Here is a 25,712-nt window from a genome sequence, read left to right as displayed (position 1 = left end):
CTTAATGTTCAAAGCATAAAGAGATGTTGAATGTTTGAGGTGGTGGACTTGCTAATTAACCTGATTTGGTCCTTACACATTACATACATATAGTTTAATTATTAGTAATTAAACTAAAGATTGGGAGTGAATGGTCTGAATTTGGTGCCTGAGATGTGAGTCCTCATTCTGGCTCTGACACAAATGAGCTGTGTGACCTTGGGAAAACGACTTTCTCTCTGGACTTCAGTCTCCTACCTTTAAAGTAAAGGGCTATTATATTATGTACTGTACATATGACATAGAAGAGAATGGGTCTACGAAGTGCACACTATAAAGCATTTAATTACATGGAATTATTTTCATAATTTTTACTAGGTGCAAAGATAGCTTACAAAACGGTATGAATCATGCTATCCTAAACTGGTAAAACTATTCTTGAATGGAATAAAAGGAAGTAACATTAGTTGACTCCAAAACTTTAACCATTGTTTTCTCTGGGTGATAGGTTTATATATATAATTTGTATTAGTTTCTATTAGTTTCACTATAATTAGCATAAATATTTCCGCAATGACTAACACTCAAATTAAATATCCATTTTTATGATACATCAAATAAGATGATCTCTAAAGATTGTTATAACCCTGAGAATTACATTCGTCTACATGTGTTTTCACTTAACAGTGTTCTTTTCTATTAGCATAGGGAGATGGTAGTACTAACTCAATGATTTTATTCATACAGATAAATCAGTTCAAAATGCCCTTGGCTTTAAGTCACTGACACTCAATATTAAGCAAAATATTGCATTATGGTACCGATTTCAGCCATTTGGCTCTCTTTGAAAGTTCTTTAAGGAATCATAAAGTCACCCTCTCCCCCCAAAAAAACACCTTCTAAATTCAAACTACTATTCTTTATGGATGCTTCTCAGCCTGGCTAACTTACTATGCTTATTCTGTAGTCTCTGCTCAGGCTATTTTTTGCATATGAGATACAGTTAACGACTGCAAGATTGTTCATAATTTTCTTTTACTTTTTCATCTGAATTTTGTCTAGTCATCTTTCTATTTTTGGTCAATCACTGCCTTCAAAATGATTCAAGAGGTATTTATGTTTTCTCTTGAAAATTTGTTTCAAATGATAAATTTCTGGGCTTGAAAAAGTCTTCTATATCACAAAGAAAAAAATATCAGAAGTGCCAGGCAGAGCAGGAGTTTGAGGCAAATTCACGGGGACAACAAAACATAGGATATCTCTCATTCAAACTGAATCACGTGAACAAGTGATTTTTTAAGCACCACTACCATGAGCAATATCATGTGCCAGGTACTTCACAGGGTGACGAAAGAGAAATGTGGACCAGGCACTGTGCCAGACACAATACCATGATTTGCTCATTTGATCCTCACAATTATGGAGTCAAACACTCTTAAGGGTCATGCTCAACAAAATAAACTGAGGCTCAGAGACATTTAGTGACTTTTCCAAGGTCAAGCAACTGGCCAGTAGCAGAGCTGAGGTTGAAACCCAGGACTGCGTGAGTACAAAGCTCATGTCTTTAATATTTTTTTCAAGGGTCTACAAACTTCAGAGGCTAGAGAATCAAATGACATGAAGGAATGAAAGGGTGGTGCTGAAATGTGCCTGTCTCCCCAAAACAAGCACAATGGTGGCGATGGATGGATGGATGGGTCCTCATCCCTATGGTCACCCACAGGAGTGACCATAAGTGTCTCACAGTCCGACCTTTTTCACTTCAGTACTCATAGTGGACAACTCAATAGATCCAAGCACTCTCTCCTACTGAGTCAGCATGTGGTAGCGAACATGATATACGACATTTATTATCCCCATAGTAGAGACTCATAAACAAGTTAGCTAAACAAAATATATGTTTTGTTCCCATAGAGCCCATCCTGAAATTTTATCAACCTTTAACATTTATTGCTTGAACTTTCCTTGAACACCCAGCCTGGGCTACTTTCTCTTCCCAGGTATTCCCATGGCAACAAGGATGTATCCTTTCCAGAGTGTATCCTATTATAATATTATGTGTATATTTTATTCTTTCTCTTGCTAAAATATTTTGAGGGCCAAGACAATGTGCCTTCTTCATCTCTGTTTCCCTTTCCCTGCATATGCCTGGCACGCAGAAGATGCTCAATAATTATGTGTTTCTCTGGGGCTATAGCAACAGAAGAATGAGTATCATCTATTATTAGCATCTTATCTCCAAGGAAAGGCAGATGGAGCTAAGAATTCACGGATCTGAATCTTGTTCTGGCCCACAGAGTCCTTTGGTCCTTTTGGTCTCTATATACACAATACTTCCCTAAGAGAATGGGCATTTCCATTCCCAAATCCCTGTCCTAGCTTGGCAAGTTGGAATAGACTTGGCCCAGTATAAGCTGGGAGGATCTTTCCATATAAAACTAGACGAAAAGCTGGTTTTGGCAGCTGGGTTTACGCCCTCATTTTCCTGAGCCTTGGGCTGCCCCTGCTGGTTTCCCGCAAGAATAGAAAAGGGAAGGGTTGAGGTGACCCTGGTGCAGCATATTGTTGCTAGCTCAACTGCTAGCTCGACTCCTCCCTCCAGACACTGCATCTTATCTGTGATGCTCCCATTGTGTCCTTAAGCCACATCAGAGTTATTTTCGATTTCTCAGTATATATATGCTTGTGATTGGGAGGAGATTAAACAAGGGAATGACATGATCTGGTTTTGGTGGTAAAATCTATTCTGGCAACTGTGCAGAAAATAGACTGGAGAGGGTAACGTTAGGCTATCAAAGATCATGGATTTGGGGTTGGAAGAGGACATGGAGAGAAGTGGATGGACTGGGTATATATTTTGGTGGTTAGAAAGGACAGAATGGGGAAGGACAGTGAGGACCGACTCCTAATTTTGTTTTTGTTCTTGGCTCAAGCACCTGGGTGGATAGATGAGGTATTGTTGCTTGAGATGGAGAAACCTGGGGTCATAGAATATTAAGTGATATAAGGCAAGTTGAGAAACCCAGAGAGGTGATTTGTACTTGAGTATTTTCATTTTGAGTTTTCTTCATTAGTCACTGAAAGCCTGTCAAGGGGACAGTTTATTTCCTAGTCCAATGTTGCTTCCCCAGAGGCAATCCCTTTGTCTCCTGGCTCAGCTTGTCTTGAGAAAGGCTTCGTGCTGGGCCAAAATGAAAGAGAGAAAACATCCAGAATCAAACAAGGGATTCCCTGGCATTCTACTGAATTCCTTTGAAGGCTGAAAGTCATATGTGTTTAAATACATGCTTACAGCTGATCCATTGTCAGCTGCCTTTCAGGGTGGTCTCCTAGAGAGCTCAGGACAGCACAGGGTAAAGCACCCCAGCCTTTGCGCCCGCCTTTGGACGGCTCATTGAGTTGGGGTTCACTCCAGAAAGAGATAGCACAACAGAAATAAAAGCTCTATCAAGAGGTATAAGAATTAAAATGGGTGCAGCAACAGTCCCCAACTTATAGAATTGATACAAGGATTAAAAGGACTGATATAGGAATTAAAACAGCATTTAACTCTTAGAATTAATGTAATAATCTAAGCATGAAAGCACTTAGAATAAAGACTGTCACATAGCAAGTATTACATACTGGTCTCTTAAATAGGATAATATCTTTAAAAGTAGGGAGGAAAGATACTTGTCTTCACATGGATTTTTGTGATGAGAAAGTGTAAAAGCTCTTTGAAATCTAGAAAAAGAGCTCTGAAAATAGAAGACATTATCATTAATGTGACTGCCTATTCTAGACACTAGACTAGAATCTTCTTCACCAGGTGTATCCTGAGTGACCTCATGCCCTTGAGGTCAAAAGATCTCTGAACTGGCTGATTTGCAAACCTTTAAAATAGCCTCTAATGCAGAGGGGGTGCCTAAAAACATGTATGCTTTTCTTTTTAAACCGCTCTTTTCTGAAACTCAGTTTTCTAATGAGTCTTTTTTAAGTTCTCCAGTGGTTATTAAGAGCCATGCTGCCATTTTGCTCTTCTGTCTTCCAACAGAGATTTCCTGGGAACCAAAGAGGCATCACTGCTGCTGATGGCCATGTTCCTCCTCGCTGTGTTTTACCATGGACAGCAGGTAATCTAACATTTTGTTCTAGCTGCACTCAGTTGCCTGGCATCTTCTGTTGTCAGAAAACTGGCCCAAAGAGCTTCCACTGTTCCCTGCAGCAAATGACAGCTGCTTGCAGCAAGTTGTGATTGTTAATGAGTCAATTTCTAATAAAAACCACCTAATGGAAAACTAAGCTAGGGAAGACAATTTGCTAAGCAATGTGGTTTTGGTGCGTATCTCTTTCAAAAAGACCGTAGTCCTAATAAAAAAGGAGCTTTCTATTTCTGCCTGAGGCAAACTGAGATCCCTCCCAATTCTATTGTCTGGATAAAATGATTTCTATAAAAGTTTTGTGCTAGGCCGGGCTCCGTAGCTCACCCTGTAATCCTAGCACTTTGGGTGGCCGAGGCAAGTGAATTGCCTGAGCCCGCGGGTTCGAGACCAACCGGGGCAACTTGGAGAGACATCGTCTCTACAATAAATCAAAGAATTAGCCAAGCATGGTAGCGCGCGCCTGTAGCTCAGGCTGCTTGGAAGGCTGAGGTGGAAAGATCGCCAGAGCCCAACAGGTCGATGCCGGGGTGGCCGTGAGTGTGCCACTGCACTCCAGCCTGGGCAACAGAGTGAGACTCCAACTCAAAAAAAAAAGGTTTTGAGCTATATTAGGCAAACATTCATTCAGGTTTGAGGGTCTGCAAAGCCTGGGTTCTAATCCCAGCTCTTCCTCTCAGCAGTGCATGACCTTGGGCAAGTTGTTTATTTCAGTTGTCTCAACCCTAAAAGAAGTAATGTATCATAAATAAGGCTACACAGTCATCAGTTGAGTTTACTGGGTGCAGCATTTTGTGTGCTGCCTGGTGTGTGTATAAGAGAAGCTTCGTTACTGATTGGTCCTAATAAGATAAAAAATGTCTGCCTTATTGAGTCCCCTTCCTACAAGTCCCTAATCTTTACCAGGATCTGGAATAGGCACGGTGGGCAGAACTGCATAAAACCCCATCCCTGGTGCAGTTTCCTGGAGGAGAGCAGGAAAGAAGGCAAAAATGCTGCTGTGTCTAGAACAGACTGGCTGAAGACTTTTAAAAAGGAAATTATTTTGCATGGGAGCATCAAGACAGGCTTCACCCAAGAGGTGTCTCCTGCCCTCAGAAACCAGTGGTACTTCTTCAGGTGAACTCCAACCCATGAGTGTTCATTATCCGGGGGAGATTTTCACACACACACACACACACACACACACACACACACACACACACACAACACACACACACCCTCTCCCCCGGTAGAAACCAGACCCTACCAACCTCACTGATCTGCTCCAGATCCCAGACCATCTTTTTTCCGGTCTGTGTGCACTTCAAAAAGAATAACCAGAAAAGTAGAAAAGCAAAACAAGGAGACTGTCAGCCAGAGCAGAAATAGAAACGTATCGCTGGAAAATCACCATGGCAACGGGAGGTAACGAACCCTAGGAAACCAGGAATGAAACAACCAAAGCCCCAAGAACCTAGAAATACATATACAAAGTTATCTGTAATAAAGGGGGACATTAAAATAGAGTCAAGGAAAAAGCATGTAATATAAAAACTTGGCAAATGAAGGAAATGAGGAAAGAGTTTATATTTATTGAGTTCCCACTATGTGCCTAACGGTTTAGTTCCACTATCTCATTTAATCCTGTGAACAACCTAGAGAGGGAATTATTATAATTCATATTTTACAGATGACGAAAGTATGGCAACTCAGCTAGAAAGTGAGAGAACTAGAATTCAAATCCAGATGTCCCCAAAGCCCACCCTTTCTCCTTCATGGGGCTGGTGCGGAAAAAAGACGTCGTAGACGTCGTCTGCATACCAACACAATGACCCAGGCATTCAGTCCTGCAGTATGGCTTTGGTTTGTATTTACATTTTAGCTAAATGTATGGTGAAACAATAAGACAAATGACCCAGTCTAGCCATTTCTAAAATTCCTCATTTAGGTCTTTTCATCTGTCTGTGAGGACTGGTGTCTTGTCTTCCACGCCTTGATATACCTTCCATTTGTAGGGGAGAACTCCTCAGTCTTAAATACAAATGACAATCCACTTGAAGCCTATGAAGACAGAATCAGACAAAGCCATCCTACAGAAAACATCGTCCAATTCATTACACAGGTTTTACACTGACAAGTGAGAAATCCTCAGAAATAGCTAAGAGGACAAGTTCGGGGTGAAGGTCTTCATTCCGTGATAAGGATGTTTCGGTCTCCTCTGTCAGCTTAAGGAACTGTTTTGGGCCTGTCAGTATCCCCTTCCTCAAATGGTGCCTTTCTAACATTTGAATTCAATGTATCCCATTCTCCATTTGTCCTGGGAAAGCGGATAACCTAATTGCACTAAAATCGTTTGTAAAGTGAGAATATGTAAGTGCCTAGTGAGTATCTCAGCTACTGGGTTTAAAAGACATCGGATACTTATCCCTTTTAGAAGGGGGACCGCCCCAAACACTGAATTATCTTTTGGAGGGTGGGACCCTTGTAGTACACTCAGAATTTGTTCCTCTGGATCAGTCAACCAAAGTTTTTATCTGGAAGTCTTGAGAAGGTTGTATCACAATTTGTGGAAGAAACGTCTCAAGTTGTGGCAAACAGGTGATTGGTTCTTCCACCAAGAAGTCTGCCCACACTACCCTGAGTTTCAGCAGTTTTTGACCACAAATGATATGGCCCCTGAACTCACCCTCCCTATTTACCCAATCTCGTCCAGGGCAATTGTTTGTTTGCTTCCCGGGATGAAAAACGTCCTCAAAGGGAAATGTTTTGCTAATGTGGAAGAGGTGAAACCAAAAATGACAAGCACTACAAGCCATCAAAATTGATGAGTTCAAAAACTGTTTTGAGTAGTGGAAAAAGCATCTTGATAGGTATATTGCATCAAACGGAGAGTATTTTGAAGGTGACTAAAGTTTAAACACGAAAGAATAAATATACAATTTTTAATAAATAAATTCCAGGGATTTGGGGTCCCCCTCATATTTCTAACTGTCAAAGTGCTTTGAAATTATGTAATCGTATCCCATTACCATATCAGTTACATGTCTAGGCTTTGGAATTGGGCAGATAGGATTTAGACCCCAGCTCTGCCACTCAGTAGATCTGTGACCTTCACCAGTTAACTTTCTGAGTCGTAGCTTCCTCACCTGTAAAATGGTATAATAAAACAAATTCTTCCTTAGAATTGTTATGGTATTTTATGAGAATATGATTGTAATATATGTATCCCAGGGCCTCGCACATTTTTATATGTGCTTAAAAATTGTCAGATATTAATCTCTTACTTTAAAAATAAACCTGTGACACAAACAGACCAAACATTGTTATCCATCTGATCCCAGGACAGGAGCAGAGATTTAAGTCCCCTGAGGTCACCAAGCCTGTAAGAAAAATCAGACTGAAACAGGAATCTAAATCCTAACTCCTAGTTCCATTCTGTCTCTTCCACGTGCCACTGCCTCCCTGTGTTAGCAGTGGCTTCCTGCAGGATTGCATCACTTCAGGTGTCTTCTATCTAGAGCATCTTCAGGGTCCTGTTAACCCTGGATCAAGCCTGCCCACTGCTGGGCTTGCTACCTGCCTCCATGAGTTTCCCTCTGTGACTCAGAGGTGCTCTGCGTTTAATAAAGGCTGAATGAGGCCCACTGATGCCTGGTACGCAGAAGCGTCTGGTGGGAGCATGTGTAATTATACATCTCCAGAGTGACGGAGGCGGTTATATAACTGAATAACTGGGAAATTTCATTTTGTACATATGTGGAAGCGATATGCCAAACACTTCCTCCTCCGAGGTAGGTGAACATTCCGGACGTTGAACAGAGAGAGAAAACAGTCGGGTGCCTCCCACCTGGTGCCCGATTCACTTGCAGCCCCGGAGGTTTGGGCTTTGTCTTGGCATCTCCATTTATAACCGAGGAAACCACACCTCTATACAGGGACAGAGATTGTGAGGTCCTGTCTCCGGTCACTTACTTACGGGTCTGATAATGACAGGCACCTGGCACTGTATGGTGCAGAAGGAAAGATCCAAGCCTTGCAACCAAATACTCTTGCTCAAGTTCCAGTAGTTCGACTTTGAGAATGAGTGACCCTTGAGAGACGTAACCTCCCAGCGCTGTCATTTCTTTACCTGTATAGTGAAAAGGCCAATCGTCATCTGTCAAGACTTTGAGAACAGCTGAATGAGGTCATGTATATATGGTGGAGAGGTTAAGAGTCACAGCTGGGAGTAAAGATGCTCTTTGTTCAAAGTGAGCCTCTGAACAGGAATCTAAATCCTAACTCCAAGTTCCATTCTGTTTCCTCCACGTGCCACTGCCTCCCTGTGTTAGCAGTGGCTTCCTGCAGGATTGCATCACTTCAGGTGTCTTCTATCTAGAGCATCCTTCTGGGTCCGGTTAACCCTGGACCAAGCCTGCCCACTGCTGGGCTTGCTACCTGCCTCCATGAGTTTCCCTCTGTGACTCAGAGGTGCTCTGCATTTAATAAAGGCTGAATGGTGCCCACTGATGCCTGGTACACAGGGGCATCTGGTGGGAGCATTGTAATTATACATCTCCAGAGTGATAGAGACCTTAGGAAACTGACTTCACCTTACTGCCCCTTCAATTACCTCACCTGAAATAGAGTTGATAGTGTAATGAAGCTATTGTATGATAAATGAGCTGGAATAAAATATAAAATATATTTAAATGCCAGGCTCGGTGGCTCAGCCTGTAATCCCACGCCTTTGGGAGGCTGAGGTGAGTGGATTGCCTGAGTCCGCGGGTTCGAGACCCACCTGGGCAGGCGAGACCTCATCTCTACAATAAAAAAATCAAAAAATTAGCCGGGCATGGTAGCACGTGCCTGTAATTCCAGCTACTCGGAAGGCTGAGGCGGAAGGATCGCCAGAGCCCAGCAGGTCGAGGCTGCGGTGGCCGGGAGCGGCCACTGCACTCCAGTCTGGGCGACAGAGTGAGACTCCAACTCAAAAAAAAAAAAAAAAATATATATATATATATACATATATATATATATTTAAATATTGATACGAAATGCAAATATGCATATAAAATATTCAGAACACCATGCCATTATGATCATTTTCAGAATTGTGTTAGAATTTTTATGGTAACATTGTCAGTCATCCTAGGTAATTTAACTTAGGTGTTTATCCCTCTCCAATTGAGACTTTTCTAACTTTCTCCATTTGACACCTCTACTTTTAAATTTAGAACCATGTTATGGTAATTCTTAAAATTTATTCCTACAAAAGTATCAAAAATTAAGAAAGTGTTATGCACAGGGATACTAATTCTGTTATATTTATAGACTTGAAAGTTTTGAAGTACTCTAAATACCTAATACATTTTTAATATTTGAAAAAAAATATTCAGAATAGTCTCTGGTTTTAAGCAAGAGCTGTCATTACTAGGTGAAGACCCTGGCACAAAATATATAAACAATATATATTCACCCCCTCAGCAGTCTTTTCATATAGCCAGTTCCTTCATGGAGTGTAAACATCACAAAAGAGAGGGCACTGCCAATTCAGTTGACGTTTCCCAGGCAAATGCTGAAGAATTTTTACTTTTAAGACATCAGGGCCACTGTGTTCTGTCTGCTTCACTTTTCTCTCCATGTCTGCACTAGCCACGCTGTAGTGAAGTGATCTCTTCCCTTTCGGAGTCTTCCTACCAGAAGTCAACCATGAGTGAACCAAGGGCATGAACTGTCCCATTCATCTTCCCATGCCCAATACCAAGCATAGAGGAGGCATGAGAAATCTTGAGTAAAATGAAGAGGAGAACCTTTCTTCTATAAAGGTTTAATACTTTGAGGCTCCTGCCTTCATGAGATTTGCTTTACCAAGAGACTGGACTGCCCGTGGACTGGATCACCTCTTTATGGACATGCCTTGAGAGCAGTTCTCTGCAGTCACCAGGTCAAAAAGCAAACTGTCTTTTTGTCTTGAACCTGGAAAATTCTTGCCTACGTTAACTCCAGCCCTTTAGATTTTTCTACTCATGATTCTGAGTTGAATTTAGTTAGATGAGGGCACTTACACAGGATAGAGAAAAAAATAACATCTCATGCTTCAAGCAAGGCATGTATTTTAAGGAGGGAGAAGGGATGTTTCATTTAAAAACAGTTGTGGATAAGAAAATACTGTCTTGCAACTGATGAACCAAAAATTGATGCTCTTGAATCTGGAGGGGAAAAAATTTAAAACAGAGATCTGACTTCTACCACAGATGCCCTGAGTTATAGGAATACTTAATAAATCTATATTTTAGACATTTCAAAATGCTTTTGTATATATTATATCGCTTCATCCATGTAATAAATCGATATAATGGTCCATATCTCTTGAATTCGACATTATGGAAGCAATTATCATTAGTTTTTAGAAGGGGAATTGAAATACAAGAAGTTGAATGAGGTTAAAAACTCAGGACTAGCATTCTTTTATACAACCTGCTACCTTCAGTCATAATATTTTTTTTTTGCAGTTTTTCCTACGAAATTTTCAAACAAAAACAAAAGCACATAAAAGAGTATCATGAACTCACAGAGTCAGCAATCATCAACTCGTGTCCAGTCTTCTTTATCTATATTCCTATTCATTTTTTTCAATGCCCTTTCCTCTCAACAATTTTGAAGCTGTTATTTCATCTGTAAATATTTTAATGTGGAATCTAAAAGACAGGGGATTTTTGACCTAATCCCAATACTATTAACCTTTAAAAAGAAAACAGGAATTTATCAATATCACCAAACCTCTGTTTCCACTGATTAATTAGCTTATAATTGTATTTTTAAAGTTTGTTTGAATTGGAATCTAGATAAAATCTATATACTGCCATTGATTGATATGCCTCTTAAATCTTTTGAAAATCAATGGAATTATCCTCCATCTTTTTCTTTTCTTGCTATATTTTGTGAGTGTCATTTGACCTCTGCAATGTCTTCCAGTCTAGAATTTGTTGATTGCATCTTCTAGGGCTATTTAACAGACGCTTCCATCCTTTGGTATTTTTGTATTCATAGTAATGTCCAGAAGCTTGGTGAGATTCAAGTTCAATTATTTCTGCAAAAAATATTTAATTGCTTGGCCTCATGAATTATAACTAGGGAGTATATAATGTCTTCTGGTCTCCCCTCTGATGATTTAGCAGCTATTGATAATAACAGCCTATAATTGTTTATTTTATAGACTTTTTTATTTATAGACATTCTAAACCTATGAGTATTCCATCACTTATTCATGGAAATGTATTATTAAAGAGAACTGTCTCCTCTCTATTTTCTACTCGGAAATACAACTCATAAAGCAAAGATAAATGTTAAATTATTTCTCAATACGTTTGTTCCCTAGCATAATTCAGAGATGATCAATGAGGTTTTTGTCTTGTGTTATTATGAATTTATGCATTTTAGTATATTTTCTGTGTTTCAGTCCATTGCAATCATTATTCTTATTAAAACCCAACATGTTACATCCTGGATAAGTTTGCTTTTGCATCCTTTTGCCATAACTCCAGTAATCTCTGATAGACTCCTTTCCAACACAAAAAAATGTTCCAGGCATTTACGTTTTCCGCTCTAAATTTCAGCCACTTCTGGAAAGAATGGGTTTATTTTTGTAGGAATTGATATTTAGAAACCACAGTGTGAACACTAGAAGTGCTCATTGCTACTATGTTTTTATTTCTAGGACTTGAATAGTGGGCACAGCCAGAAAATATACGTATATTATGACTTCTTCATTTCATAGTAAGGACCATAGGCTTTTGACTTTATCTTATCAATTTTATACCTGTAGCTCTTTTTCTCTTTATAAAAATTCCAGTTTTAATGATATCAACACAATTACTCATTTGCTTTATCTTACGATTTGCAAGTACAATAATGCAAATATTATCACCTACAATATGGTTATTGTAAACAGTTAAGATTCTTTTGTGCTCTTTTATCCTTGAGGTATTTACCTCTAGGACTGTGTCATCAAACTTTTGTGTAAAAAGACATTTGGTATAGTTCCTCTTTGTGTAGGTTCATGTGTTTTTGTTTGCTTTTACAGAGTTTTTAAAATATATTCACTTTTATAATTAAGGACCTAATACCATCACATTGGGATTAGGGATTCAATATATGAATTTAAGGGGGACATTAACATCCGGTCCATGACTCTAAAGTCAAATTTATTTCAAATAAAATATAATTAAAGAAGTCTAAATTCTGTCTCTATTATCTCACTCTATACTTTCTTCCCTCCCATTCTCATCTCATAAAGTAGAAACCATTAAAGGTACATTTTTAATAAATAAATTAAAACATATGTGGGTATGCATGTGTGTGTGGAAAACGAGGTAACTATTTCCCTGGCTCCCTTTCTTAGATCAATGGTAGCCTGCTGTACACACTTTTATCCCCCTTGATGACCAGTCCTGCCAAGAATAAAGAGATAGTCTGCATTTCTCTGTATAACTGCATCGTGTTCGATTGTATATATGTACTATTGTTTACTTAGCCAACAACATGAGCATTTGAAATTAAAAATTGGGCAACCCCTTTGGGGCCCCTCCTGCTCTGGGAGCTTTTCTTTCCTATCCATAAATCTTGCTTTTAAAAAAGTTATACTGAATATTAATCTTTACTATATATTTTTATACTTTTAGCCTTCCCTGAGAGTTTAAAATAAGACAAAGAAAGCAGCTGCTTGTTCTAAGCCCTTGAATTCAGGGCAGCTAACCATAGGCTTACCAATGCAGCATATTGTTCATTTCAACAGATAAAGACTTTGAAATAATGATAATCGCAAAGCTGTGGTAAAAATCAGCTGTGAGCTACTTTGGAAGGATGCTGTCCATCCTCCAATGTGAAGGCAAGCTGATCAAGAGGGCAATCATGTGTCTAGCATCCCTACTAAGTGCTGTGTACTTTTTCTAGGCTCTCCTAAATAATTCCTCTTCCAGCCCTGTGTGGTCACTGTTTCTCACTTCTGGTTCAGAGATGAGAAAACTCAGACGAAGTCACTAGTCCAGAGTTACAGTGTTTGAATATGGAACTAGAACTCTAAGCCGTGTCTACCTGGCAACTAAATCCAGATCCTCCCATTAATTAGCTCATTCATTTCCATTTCTTCCTTGTTCTTAGGGTTAAGAGCTCAGGCTCTGAAGTCTGATTGGGAATTAAGTTCAAATCCTGGCTTCCTCACTAGTTCGTGGGGGATCTTGGTCAAGCTACTTAATCATGTTTATTTTCTCATCTGTAAAAAAAAGGATTGAGTTTCCTTCCTATTGGGGCTGTTGTATGGATTAAAGGATTTGATATATGTTTATTTCTTACAGCACAGTTTGGCACATAACAAGCACCACCTAAGCGTTAATTAGTTTTATTATTGCAATCTATTTGTTGAGCCAGCAAATACTGATTGACCTGCCCTGTGCTAGACATGTTACTACATGGCAAGTGTATTATCAGTAGGCTTGAGCTGTTGTAACCAAATACAATAGACTGGGTGGGTTTAAACAACAGAAATTTATTTTCTCACAGTTCTAGAGGCTGGAACATCCAAGATCGAGGTCTAACCGGGTTTGATTTCTGATGCGGGCTCTCCCCCTGGCTTGCAGATGGCTACCTCCCTGCTGTGTCCTCACATGGCCATTTTTTAGTGTGTGCATGTGGCAAGGGAACAAGCACTCTCTCTTTGATCTCTTCTTATAAGGAGAATAATCTCACCAGAGGGCCACACCTTAATGACCTGTCTCACCCTGATTACCTCCCAGAGGTCCCAATTACTATGACATTGGGATTAGGGCTACAATGCAAGAATTGGGGGGGGACACTCACATCCGGTCCATAACAGTAAGGATGTAATGTTGAACAAGTAAAGGGATCCCTGACCACATAACACCTACAATCTAGTAGAGAACACAGGCATTATCTGATTATTACACAAACAAATATGAAACCACAGGTACAGTAATGCTAAGAAGGGCGGGTATACATCCCTGTGAGATCTAATTATCCTCTCATTGCTTGGCTTCTGGCAAAGTGCCTCCCAAAATATTCAGATCAGGCTGTTTCCTTTGTGAAGACTTCCAGAGAAGCCTTTCCCGTCTTCCAGCTGTGTGTGTTTCTGAAGCCTGTACCCTGAAAGTTTACCTGTTTCTTCTGTTTTTCACATGAACTGCAGCTGGAGTATACAGCCCGCCTGGACTTTCTTTGGCGAGTACAGGCCAAAGAGGAGATCAATGAGATGAAGGAGCTGAGGGAACACAATGAGAACATGCTCCGGAATATCTTACCCAGCCATGTGGCACGCCATTTCCTGGAGAAAGATCGGGACAATGAGGTGAGCCGGGCAGGTCTAGGCAGCAAGAAGTGGCGGTGGGTGATAGGCATTGTTCACATTGATCCCAGGCTCTGGAAAATTTTCACTGACATCGTGAGAATGGAGACCATGCCTACCATGTGGTACGCAACCCAAACTGCCTAGCCTTGTGAAATCTACCCGTGGCCTCCCAAACTCAAGTACTTCCTGGGAGATGGATATAATAAAGTTTCCATTGCAAGAGTAAACTGACATTTTAAAGTTTTTGTATGTGTCTGCATCTATTTAAATATAGATGTCCAACGATTTCACTTCAAAAGAATTGAAAAAAAGAATTGAAAGAAAGGACTCAGAGGGACGTGTATACCTAGAAGCATTATTTACAATAGCCAAAAGGTGGAGGCAACGCCAAGTACCCATTGATGGATGAATGGATGAACAAAATGTGATATAAACATATGGGGGAATATTATTCAGCCTTAAAAAGGAAGGCAGTTCTGACACATGCCACAGCAGGGAGGAACCTTGAAGACATTTTGCTGCGTGAAATGAGCCAGTCACAAAAATTCAAATACTTCTATGAGGTTCTTAGAGAACCAAATTCATAGAGACAAAAAGTAGAATGGTGGTTATCAGGGGCTGGAGAGAGGAGAGGATGGGGAGTTATTGTTTCATGGGTACAGAATTTCAGTTTTACAAGGTGAAGGGTTCTAGAGATAGATGGTGAAGATGGTTGCACAACAATGTGACTATACTTAATACCACTGAACTGTACACTTAAAAGTGGTTGAGATGGTAAGTTGTATATTATATGCATTTTACCACAATTAAGAATGATAAAAATATATATGTATGTTTATGTATATATGTGTGTATATTTTTATATATAGCCATTTACCTATATCTACATATGCATATCTGTGTGTGTATATGTCTTCTTAGCACATTGCCTAGCATGTAGCAGATGTTCAGAAATGCTCTTTTTACTTAAAACTATTTTTTAAGTTACATTATGCCTAAAGAAACAGTGCAGGAAATTCAAAGTTTGAAATCAAGGTGTTAGATTTCACTGGCCAAGCACAGTGGCTCATGCTTGTATTTCCAGCCCTTTGGGAGGCAAAGGTGGAAAGATTCTTGAGCCCAGGAGTTCAAGACCAGTCTGGGCAACATAGAAAGACCTCAGTGCTACAAAAAAATTTTAAAAATCAGCCGGGCATGATGGTGTGCACCTGTAGTCTCAGCTACTTAGGAGGCTGAGGCAGAAAAAACTGGGCGGTTGATATTTCTATCCACCTCAAAAAAAAAAGTGTGACAGTCTCATGCTCCCTCTGGAGGATCTAAGGGAGAATCCTTGCCTCTTTCAGCTTCTGGTGGCCCCAGGTGTTCCTTGGCTGTGGCCACAACATTCAAAGTTCTGCCTTAGTCTTTACTAGGCCCTTCTTAAAAGCACATGTGTCCTCTCCTCTTCTTTTAAGGACACCAGTCATAAGTGTAGGATCCACTCTCCTCCAGTATGACTCCATCTTAATTACGTCTGTAAGGTCCAAATTTATTTATTTCCAAATAAAGTCCCAGTCTGATTCCCACCCACCACAAAGATGAAGGGTAGTGTGGCAAGTGGTCTGAAAGAGAAACCCTGACCAGGACCCGGTTGCCAGGCCTCACCTTTATGTGGAGTAGGAGACCCGGCAAGTTTCAAGGACAACCTACTCAATTGGCTGCCAGTAGAGGGTCGGTAGGAGAGTCAGAGGACCAGAAACCGGGCTGGCAACCCTGAAATAGCCCAAATAAAACCTAGTGAGGAGGTCTAGAATGGTGGCAATGGAGACGGAGAGAAGGAAGTCCCAGATGTCTTCACGAGGTAGAATGAATGGAGCAGATATGGGCGGTGGAAACAACAGAATCAAATGATTTGGTTCACTCTCTAACCTTCAAGAGAAAGTAGCTTAAGATGGCACTGAAGGTGCTTCTGAATGCCTGAACGTGAGCAAGCTTGACTTTACTCTGTGAAACTCCCAAGGGAAGCCCTAGCTAGGACTGTGGATGGGCCACAGAGGACATCTTTGAGCTTTGTGACAACAAGATGAGCTTTATAAGGATAGTGGCTCCAGGTCTTCTTATCCCCGTGAGACTGGGAGATCCACAAGACAGAGACCACATCAGCTCAGGGCCCCATTGCTCACTAAAGGTTTGTGCATTAACTGGAATAGTGTGTTCCCTTGCTGCAGCCTTCAGGTGGTGAGAGTTGACCCCTTGCTAAGGATGCTGCAAAGGCCATATGGATTTTCTGGGAAGCAGGACTAAAGCAGCCCTTCCTAGATTTTCAAAATGAGCTAAACAGGAAGGGAAAACCCCTTGTAACAAAGATTACAAACTGGAAGACAAATATCACCAGTAAGCCAGTTGACTGGGACAGTGGTTAGCTGGTTGGATTCCTTTTTTAATTTGTGATTATGATGACTTTGAGCATAGAATTGGTGCTCCAATTTACACATCTGTACTCTCTCATTCATGTTACCTGGAGAGTCCTAAAGACATATGGGTTTGTGACCCTTAGGACCCTAGAGGGTAGAAATGGGAGAGAACTATGGGGTCCATTCTCCATCCAAGCCACCGAAGAAAAACCAGTGGAAGAAAAGTCAAGGTAATGAGTAATCAACTACTCAAATAATCAGTTTCTGACATACTCAGGTCCTTTAGGTTCCCTCAGACGCAGATCAAAACACCACCCCACCCTCCTCAGCAGATGGAGTTCTCTGGAATTGGGTTCAGGTTTGCTTCCCTCAAGGCTCCCTAAGGAGGGAGGCTTTGTTGAAAGAGCATCTTGACAAAGCCACAAAAGCAGAAAGAATGTCAGTGTTCATCAACCATGACTACCAGATGGAAAAGATGAATCCTCTCAGGTAAAATCCAAAGAGGAGAAAGAGTAAAGCTACTTTTAAATCAAGGTGCCAAAACAACGAGGTATTTGGGACCAGTGGGGAAGAACAAGGACACATTGATTTCATCCCTAAAGGAAAGAAACCAACCAGAGACGCATGCCAAGACTCCAGACCAAACCCTCACTGAGCAAAATAGAAAGCAGCTTCACCCTTAATCATACCTATAAGACATGTCTAATAAAGAGTGTTGTCAGGGTTGTTTGAGGTTTTATAAATATTTAAACAGTTCACACTCAACTGGGATTAAACACTGAACATGTTCACATGGCCTAGTGAATTTTCACATTATGATAAAATACCGTTTATTGAACATGTACTGCTTGCTAGACACTGAGATAGGCAGTTGATGAAAATTATCTTTCCTTCTGTGCATGACCTTAGGAGAGCCCCATCAGCCCCACATTATTGTTGAGGATACTGGGACCTTGAGAGGTCCATGACATCAAGCTGTCTTTATGCAGAACTATAAGAGGGACCCAGATCCTCACATTTCTTTCTTTGGTGCCACCCTCTCTGCTTATGATTTTGCTACTTATACCATCCCTGAAGTTGGGCAAGACTAGGGGTGTGTGTGTGTGTGTGTGTGTGTGTGTGTGTGTGTGTGTGTGTGTGTGTGTGTGTCAGAGAGAGAGAGAGAGAGACAGAGTTGTGCAATATGTGAAGGCGTGATGGGGCAGGGGCAGGACTGCTGTGGCCTGCTAAAATTCCCAGTTTCATTCTGCAAGAGGCAAAAGCATTTTTAGCTTCTCTTCTTGCTATAGATCTGAACTATGATACAAACCTTGGGGAAAAAAATCTGCCTGGGGACGTCTGTGAGTTTCATGGGGCTACAGCCATGCCCAAGGCATCACCTTGTCCTCTCATGAGCTCTGTTTCTGGGGTGGCGATGCATTCTTGGCTAACCTTCAGCTGATCTAGAATAGTCACTTGGTGCACAGACTCCAGCAGGCTTGTTTGCATCAACATGGCCCTGGTTTTTCAGACTATGATCCCATAGCCCATATTCAGGAACAGAACGCACAGCCGCCAGTTGGCAAGTCAGGTGTAACTTACGTGCGTGTCCCAGACCACAGCAGCCAGGGGCATGGTCAGAGCCACCACTGGCGTCACTGCTGCAAGCTCAACCTCTCCTTCGGCTCCCTTCTTAAATCCTAACCCCTCTTAAGACACTCCAAGAAAGGCCATGTGATCTAGTGGGAAAAGCCTGAGCTAAGGGAGTCTTGTGTTGAAATCCCAGCTCTGCCATTTACTAGCTGTGTGATCTGGGGCAGTTAAGTCTTCTGAGTCCTCATCTGTAAAATGGCTCAAATTGTACCTGCCCTCCTGAGACTCATTGGTTAATGAGGTAAAGAAGCAGAGGGAAAGTGTTTCTGGCAGGAAAACCCAAATGCTCAAAGGCATAGAGAAGAAATACTACAGGATATTTGCTGAGAAGGAGAAATGGGAAGACCAAAAGCTTTCTAATCTTTTAAGTAAAATAATAGAGACCAGAAGAGAGGTAACTGGGTAAGTCTTAAAGAGCAATGAAGGAGCTTGGATTTTACTCTATATGCAATAAGAAAGGATGAATTGCAATCTTTGTTTCATAGATAAAGAAACGGAGGCTCAGAGAATGAAATAAATGTACCTGAGGTCACAAAGCTAGTGAGTGAGTAGTGAGCTCAAATTCAAACCAAAGTATGTATAACACCAAAGCCAACGTGTTTTCTCCTCCACCTCACTGTCAGTGCATGCAGCGAAGGGAGCAGAGACAAACAGAGCTGCAGGCCATTCAAACACAGGGACATGGGCGGGACCCCACCCCTGGAAGCATCCTGTCCACAGCTGTGTTACCCACAAGGAGGTTCTGGCAGCTTCTGCTCTTCTGCTGGGCTTTTAGTTTAGAATATAGCACAGGAAGCCCGGCTCAGTGGCTCAGCCTGTAATCCCGCGCCTTTGGGAGGCTGAGGTGAGTGGATTGCCTGAGCCTGTGGGTTCGAGAACCCGCCTGGGCAGGCGAGACCTCATCTCTACAATAAATCAAAAAATCAGCCAGGCGTGGTAGCGCATGCCTGTAACTCCAGCTACTCGGAAGGCTGAGGTGGAAGGATCGCCGGAGCCCAGCAGGTTGAGGCTGCTGTGGCCGGGAGCGGCCACTGCACTCCAGTCTGGGCGACAGAGTGAGACTCCAACGCAAAAAAAAAAAAAAAAAAGAATATAGCACAGGAACATTCTTGCAGATAAAGCTGGCTGCAGGTCCAGGCCTGGGCAGCTCATCAGTGTAGAGCAGGCTAGCGCTGAGTCTCAGAATGCGCACTGGCTCATCATGGCTTTAATGGGAGCTGTCGAGAAAACACTGGCAAGGGCAGTTGTCCCAGGTGTTTCAGAGTCCACACAGCACAAATTCCATCTCTGCCACTCACTCGCTGTGGGACTGACTACAGGATTCTCAACCACTTTGAGTCCATTTCCTCAACTAATCAGTGGGGAAAAGCATACTGACTGCCTCATTGGGGCGAGAGCTGAATTGGATAAGAATGCATTAAGTGTAGCCCGCTGAAGGTAGCATCAGTAAGAAAAGGCCAGAGCTGTACTCAAATGTGCTGTGGGTGCAGTTCTGATATATGTGAGCCATCACTGTTTTTACTACTCTTTCCCAGTCACAGCCAGCCCCTTTTCCATCTCTTCATTCATTCATTCCTTCATCAAGTATTTATTGAGGGCCAACAGGTACTGTGCTAGATACTGGGGTTAAAACAGTGAACAAAATCACAAAGTCCTTGCCACCTTGCGTCGTGTGTTTTCATAAGAAGACAGACAGTAAAGCAAAGAAATAAATATGCAGCAGAGTGTCATACAGTGGTAAATTTAAGAGGCTAGAAAACACTGAATAATGGAATAGAGCATTGAAAGAGTATTTACACAGGTATCTTAGTCCGTTTCTGCCACTATAACAAAATGCTTGAAACTGAGAATTTGTAAGGAACAGAAATGCATTTCCTCACAGTTTTGGAGGATAGGAAGTCCAAGCACAAGATGCTGGCAGGTTCACTGTCTGGTGAGGATCCCAGTCTCTGCTTCCAAGATGGCACTTTGAACGCTGTGTCAGCACATGGTGGAAGAGAGGGAAAAAAGGAACCCGCTCCCTCTGGCCCTTTTATAAAGGTGCTAACTCCATCCGTGAGAGCTCTGTCCTCATTTCAACTACCTTCTAAAGATTCCACTCTTAATACTATCACATTGGCAATTAAGTTTCAACAATACATGAATTTTAGGGGACACATTCAGACTATAGCAGAGGTCATGAAAGGTCTCTCTAAGGAAGTGACATTAGAACAAAGACCCACGTGACATGAAGGATATATGTCAAAAGGTGTCAGACATCCTTTCTCCCTGCAGAAAGGTCGCTTAACTTGGTATAAGAAACCCAGGACTTGGAATCAGAAAAGCCTGATCAGGTAAAGAACAAGACTATGATTCCCCCAGGCAGAGAGGGGATCAAAGTCTTTATATTGGCATCTAGGGGTATGAAAGGGACATATGTATATACTCAAAATCCTACACAAATCCCACACCTGTACCTCCACCCAAGCAGAAGACGACAATAAAACAATAATAGCTTTTCTATATTCATCACTCCTTCCCCAGTTTACAAAGTGTTTTTGTCTCCTTTAAGCCCAAAATAGTAAGACACAGATGGCACACTCAAAGCTGTTGACTGGAGTGAGTTGAATGAGGGGCCATCTCTGAGAGTGTGGGCAGCGGGGCTGCATCTCCTTCACGTGGCCCTTCAAATCCCCTCCCATCTCCTCCCTGCTCTGCTTGGAGGAGCAGAGAGGATGACCTGCACAGGCTACGTCAATGACCTCCCGTGCTCTCTGGCACCCAGTCAAAGATTGCCAATGTAAGCTGCCGAGTAGGAGATTGCGGGGTCATGAGGAGAGTGATATCATGATATTTATTCTCTTAGGATCCCCTGAGGTTTACTGTATGCTTCCACAGAAGATAACAGCTCCCCTTGGAGGGGTGTGAGGCCTGCAATGTTAAACCAACTCATTCCTTGTGGGCTCTTCCCATCCCTTTGAGCCCAGAAGGATGTCACTCTACTGCCACTAGCCCTGGGCTCTTGAGGGATTCCTTAGGGTTTCCCTACTTTCTGCCCTCCTCTTCCTAATTAAGTCCTTTGTAAGTTAACCTTTCCTGAACTATCTTAATTTTTAATGTGCCACCTCTTTTCTGTTGGGGCTCTATCTGAAGCAACAGGGATAACGAAGGGATGGTAAAGCCTCTTGGAGTCAGCCATTGTGGGAAGTTGTTACCAAGCTCAGGCTCAAATGGACAAATAGTTACTGGAACCAGTGAAAGTAGCCATCGTCATTGTCAGTGGACAACCTGAGCATCTCAGTACCACCACGGCAAAGGCCGAACAATAGTCAGCACTCGAGGGACCCAAGGGCATAGGATTCACCTTACTTGCCTAAAGTCATGTGACCATATCTGTGGAATCATCCTTGCCTCTCTTCCCACATTCCTGCCTTGAACAACTGAGGAAAGAACTCCCTGGAATACCTTCCATGCGATGGAGAAGTTCTGAGGAGGGAGCTTCTACCTTTCTTATGGTATTTTATTTCATCACGTTAAGTAAAGCCAGAGTCACTGAACCACAAGTCATGAGTGGGGCCCCTTTGCTCAAGGTTCATGAGTTTCTCAAGTCTGTCTTTATCGCCTCATGGAATTGTTTGTGCCCAAGATGAACAAGCTTTCTCCTCCCATGAAGCAAGCCCAGTAGTACAGGTGTCCCTTCCTGCCCACCAAGAAGATGGAGACCCACCATTCTCCAGGTTTCCTGCCTGCCACTTGGTGGGAAAGTGCAACTCTGTGCCATGGAAGGGAGCAAGAGATTCCCATTTTGGCCTCAAATCCAAGCCACATTGTCCAACCCATCATCACCGGAAAGCCTGTGTTTAAGCAGTTAGTCTTCAACTGACTATCAATCCCTCATGGTCGCTCTTCCATCAGTTAACATCTGGCAGAGAGGAGGGGGGAATCCCAGCCCACCAATCCCCTCCCCTCCAACTACCAATAGGATGCAACAGAGTCAAGATCTGAACTCAGGTCATATTTCTTCAAGCTCAGTGCTCTTTTATGCTGCAGGTCCCTCCAGCGTCAAGCAACCACCCATTCAAATAGATGAACCAGAACCAGTTTCCAGTTCCAGTGAAACCGATTCCTGCTTATCCTTGTTATTATGGTGCTGTTACTATTATTATTTTTTATGATTAGCAGCAGCATGGACTCTGTTGTCAGACTGGGTATAAATTTCAGCTCTAATAACAGCTGTGGGACTTGGGTAAAGTACTCAACTTCTACATGCCTCAGTTTCCCTATAGGTGCAATAAGGATCTTAGTCATATCTGCCTCACGGGGTTGTCATGAGCATTGAATGAGAAGATGCATGTGCAGTGTTCTGCACTGTGCTTGGCACATAGTAAGTGCTCAATGAAAATAACTGATATTTTTATCATTATTATATTATTTAAGCAATCAGAACATTTCAAATGTTGACAAAGCTGGGAAATCAAACAAAGAAGAGTGGGGGAGGAGCTAGGATTCATTAGAACATTCAAGTAGACAAACATGTAAAAGGAAACCCCTGGTGACTTGCCACTTTATATCTGGAAGGCATTTATTCCACAGGTCAATAAACTGACATGGGAGGGGACTTGGGCTATGTAACTACAGAATGAATTTCAGAGGCTATTTTCTCTATTTTTTTTTTTTTTTTGAGTTGGAATCTCACTCAGTCGCCCAGACTGGAGTGCAGTGGCCGCTCCTGGCCACCGTAGCCTCGCCTGCTGGGCTCCGGCGATCTTTCCGCCTCAGCCTTCCAAGTAGCTGGAACTACAGGCGCACGCTACCATGCCTGGCCAATTTTTTGATTTATTGTAGAGATGAGGTCTCACCAAGTTGCCCAGGTGGGTCTCGAACCCTCGGGTTCAGGCAATCCACTCACCTCAGCCTCCCAAAGCGTGGGATTACAGGCTGAGCCACCGAGCCTGGCTTATTTTCTCTATTTTTAAGCAGAAAATAAAATATAGGTATAATGGGCTGAATTATTTCTCTCCAAAATGTGTCTGTTGAAGTCCTAATCCCAAGGACCTCAGAATTTGACTGTATTTGGATACAGGGTCTTCAAAGAAGCAATTAAGTTAAAATGAGGACATTAGGGTGGCCTAACCCAATACGACGGGCATCCTTATAGAAAAGGAAGGTTAGAATATAAGGGAAGACCACGTGAGGACATGGGGGAAGACAGCCATCTGCAAGACAAGGAGAAAGGCCTCAGAAGACAACTCTGCTGGCATCCCAATCTCAGATATCTAGCCTCCAGAACTGAGAGAAAATTAGTGTCTGTTGTTTAATCTGTGGTACTTTACTATGGCAGGCCTACAAGACTAATACTATAGGTCATAGAGCATACAGAGACGCCCCCTACCCCACCATCACAGTCATTAGAAGGATGTAGTTCTGTAAGTTTACTTATGCAGGTTCTCTAACTCATACAGCAGTCAGACTCCTTCATGGCATCACTGCATTGTTCAAGGCCAAGGTGAACAGGAATCCACCTTGAAAAGCTCTTCACCATTGTTCTGCTCCTTGGCTGCAGTCGGCACTCCACCCACTCTACCCAGTCCAACCCAGCCAGTCACCAGCTGCCTGTGAGAAGGCATCAGTTCAGATTCATCCACACTTAAAGATCAAGACCAACTGATCATGAATCACTGACACCATCTTTCTCTGACCTAGGGCATGGCAGCTAGAAGAGGAACACTCAGGTGTGTAGAGCGGAAAAGGCCCTAGAAGTCCTCTACCCTGTCTCATCCACTACTAGTGTGTGATCCAAAATGACTTAATTCCTCTCTGTCTCATTTTTTATATCTGCAAAGTGGGGATAATAATCCTATTTCACGGGATCATTGAAAGGATTAAATCATTAAGTGTATGAGAGATATTCGTAACCCTTCATGCTTTCTACAAAGCCCGGGGATTCATTCATTCAACAAACTGTTTAGAGCATTTACTTTGGGCCAGACTCTGTATAGAGTACGCATTACATTTAGGCATCCAGAAATACTAACTGCATGGTTTGAATGCAGTAAGATGAGTGGCATGTGGTTTTTGCCCTCATGGGAATCCACACTCAAAGGGAGATTAAGACAATAATGCGGGTAGCAAGGGGTATATTATAGAATTGCTCAAGGTGCTGTGAGAACACCAAGCACCACTAAACCCCCTCTGTGAGTCTGGGAAGGTCATGGGAGACATGGTCTCTGAGTAGTCAGTGAAGACAAGAGTTAGTCTGGTAAAGGAGGTTAACTGCAGGGGAGGGAGGACATTTCCCAGCTAGGGACATAGAGTAGAAAAGAGTAGAAATAAAAGCATTTAAGTATGCACTAGAACAGTGTTTGTGTCTTTGTTTGGCTTCTTCCAGAAGCAAACCTTGAGACAAGGAGTTGAGTGCAAGTCATTTACTCGGTGGTGGTCCCAAGAATCATGGGTAGGTACAAAAGTGAAAAGGAGGGCAACTGATAAGTGATACATTATCAGATTAGTGACCTCTGTGGGAAACTGGAGCTTAACCCCACTGGGAAATTTGGGTAAATCATCTGGCCAAAGGGGTAAAGTACTATCCAACCAATTCCCATCAATTGTTGGTTTCCCAGGGCTTTCCGCTTGTGGCTCACATATGGGCAGAGTGCCTTCTAGTGACCAGAGATAACCCCATGCGGAGAAACACAAGTGCTGACCACTGAACTTTGGGTGAGAGAATGCAGGCAGGGTCCCTGTGGCATCGGCCACCGTGTGCCCACGCTGTACAGATGCTTCTGGAGCACAGGGTCCAACATGGAGAACTGCAGACACTGAGGCTGAAGAGATAGGTGAGGCGAGGGCATACATGGGTGTTGAGCTTCAATGTTTGAGCTTTACGCTGAGGGCAGTGGTAGGCCACTGGAAGGTTTTAAGAATGGGAGAGGCGAGGTCAATGTTGTATCTTTAAAAGGTCACTCTGAGCCGGGCTCGGTGGCTCAGCCTGTAATCCCGCACTTTGGGAGGCAAGGTGAGTAGATTGCCTGAGCCCGCGGATTCGAGACCTGCCTGGGCAACTTGGCATGACCTCATTTTGATTATAATAAATCAAAAAATTAGCCGGGGGCGTGGTAGCATGTTCCTGTAGTTCCAGCTACTTGGAAGGCTGAGGCAGAAGGATCACCAGAGCCCAGCAGGTCGAGGCTGCGGTAGCCGGGAACGGCCACTGTACTCCAGTCTGGGCAACAGAGTGAGACTCCAACTCGAAAAAAAAAATGTCAC

The 25,712-nt window shown here is 42.4% G+C and overlaps 1 protein-coding gene across 1 annotated transcript in view; it reads left to right on the top strand.

The window, feature by feature from the left end:
* The window catches only part of ADCY8 (adenylate cyclase 8), a gene marked incomplete at its 5' end in the record, with an annotated part of 226,442 nt that overhangs the window by 182,666 nt on the left and 18,064 nt on the right, over nt 1-25,712 (top strand). Inside the window, 2 exons of the mRNA XM_008065444.2 lie at nt 4,013-4,091; nt 14,284-14,442. Of these exons, the coding sequence (XP_008063635.2) occupies nt 4,013-4,091; nt 14,284-14,442 (238 nt within the window). The remainder of the gene's footprint in view (nt 1-4,012; nt 4,092-14,283; nt 14,443-25,712) is intronic.

The sequence above is a fragment of the Carlito syrichta genome, unplaced genomic scaffold, assembly GCF_000164805.1.
Source record: "Carlito syrichta isolate Samal-C Ts95f unplaced genomic scaffold, Tarsius_syrichta-2.0.1 Scaffold308355, whole genome shotgun sequence".
NCBI lineage: Eukaryota > Metazoa > Chordata > Mammalia > Primates > Tarsiidae > Carlito > Carlito syrichta.
Note: the sequence above shows the minus strand (reverse complement) of the source record. Positions and strands in the feature narration are given on the sequence as shown.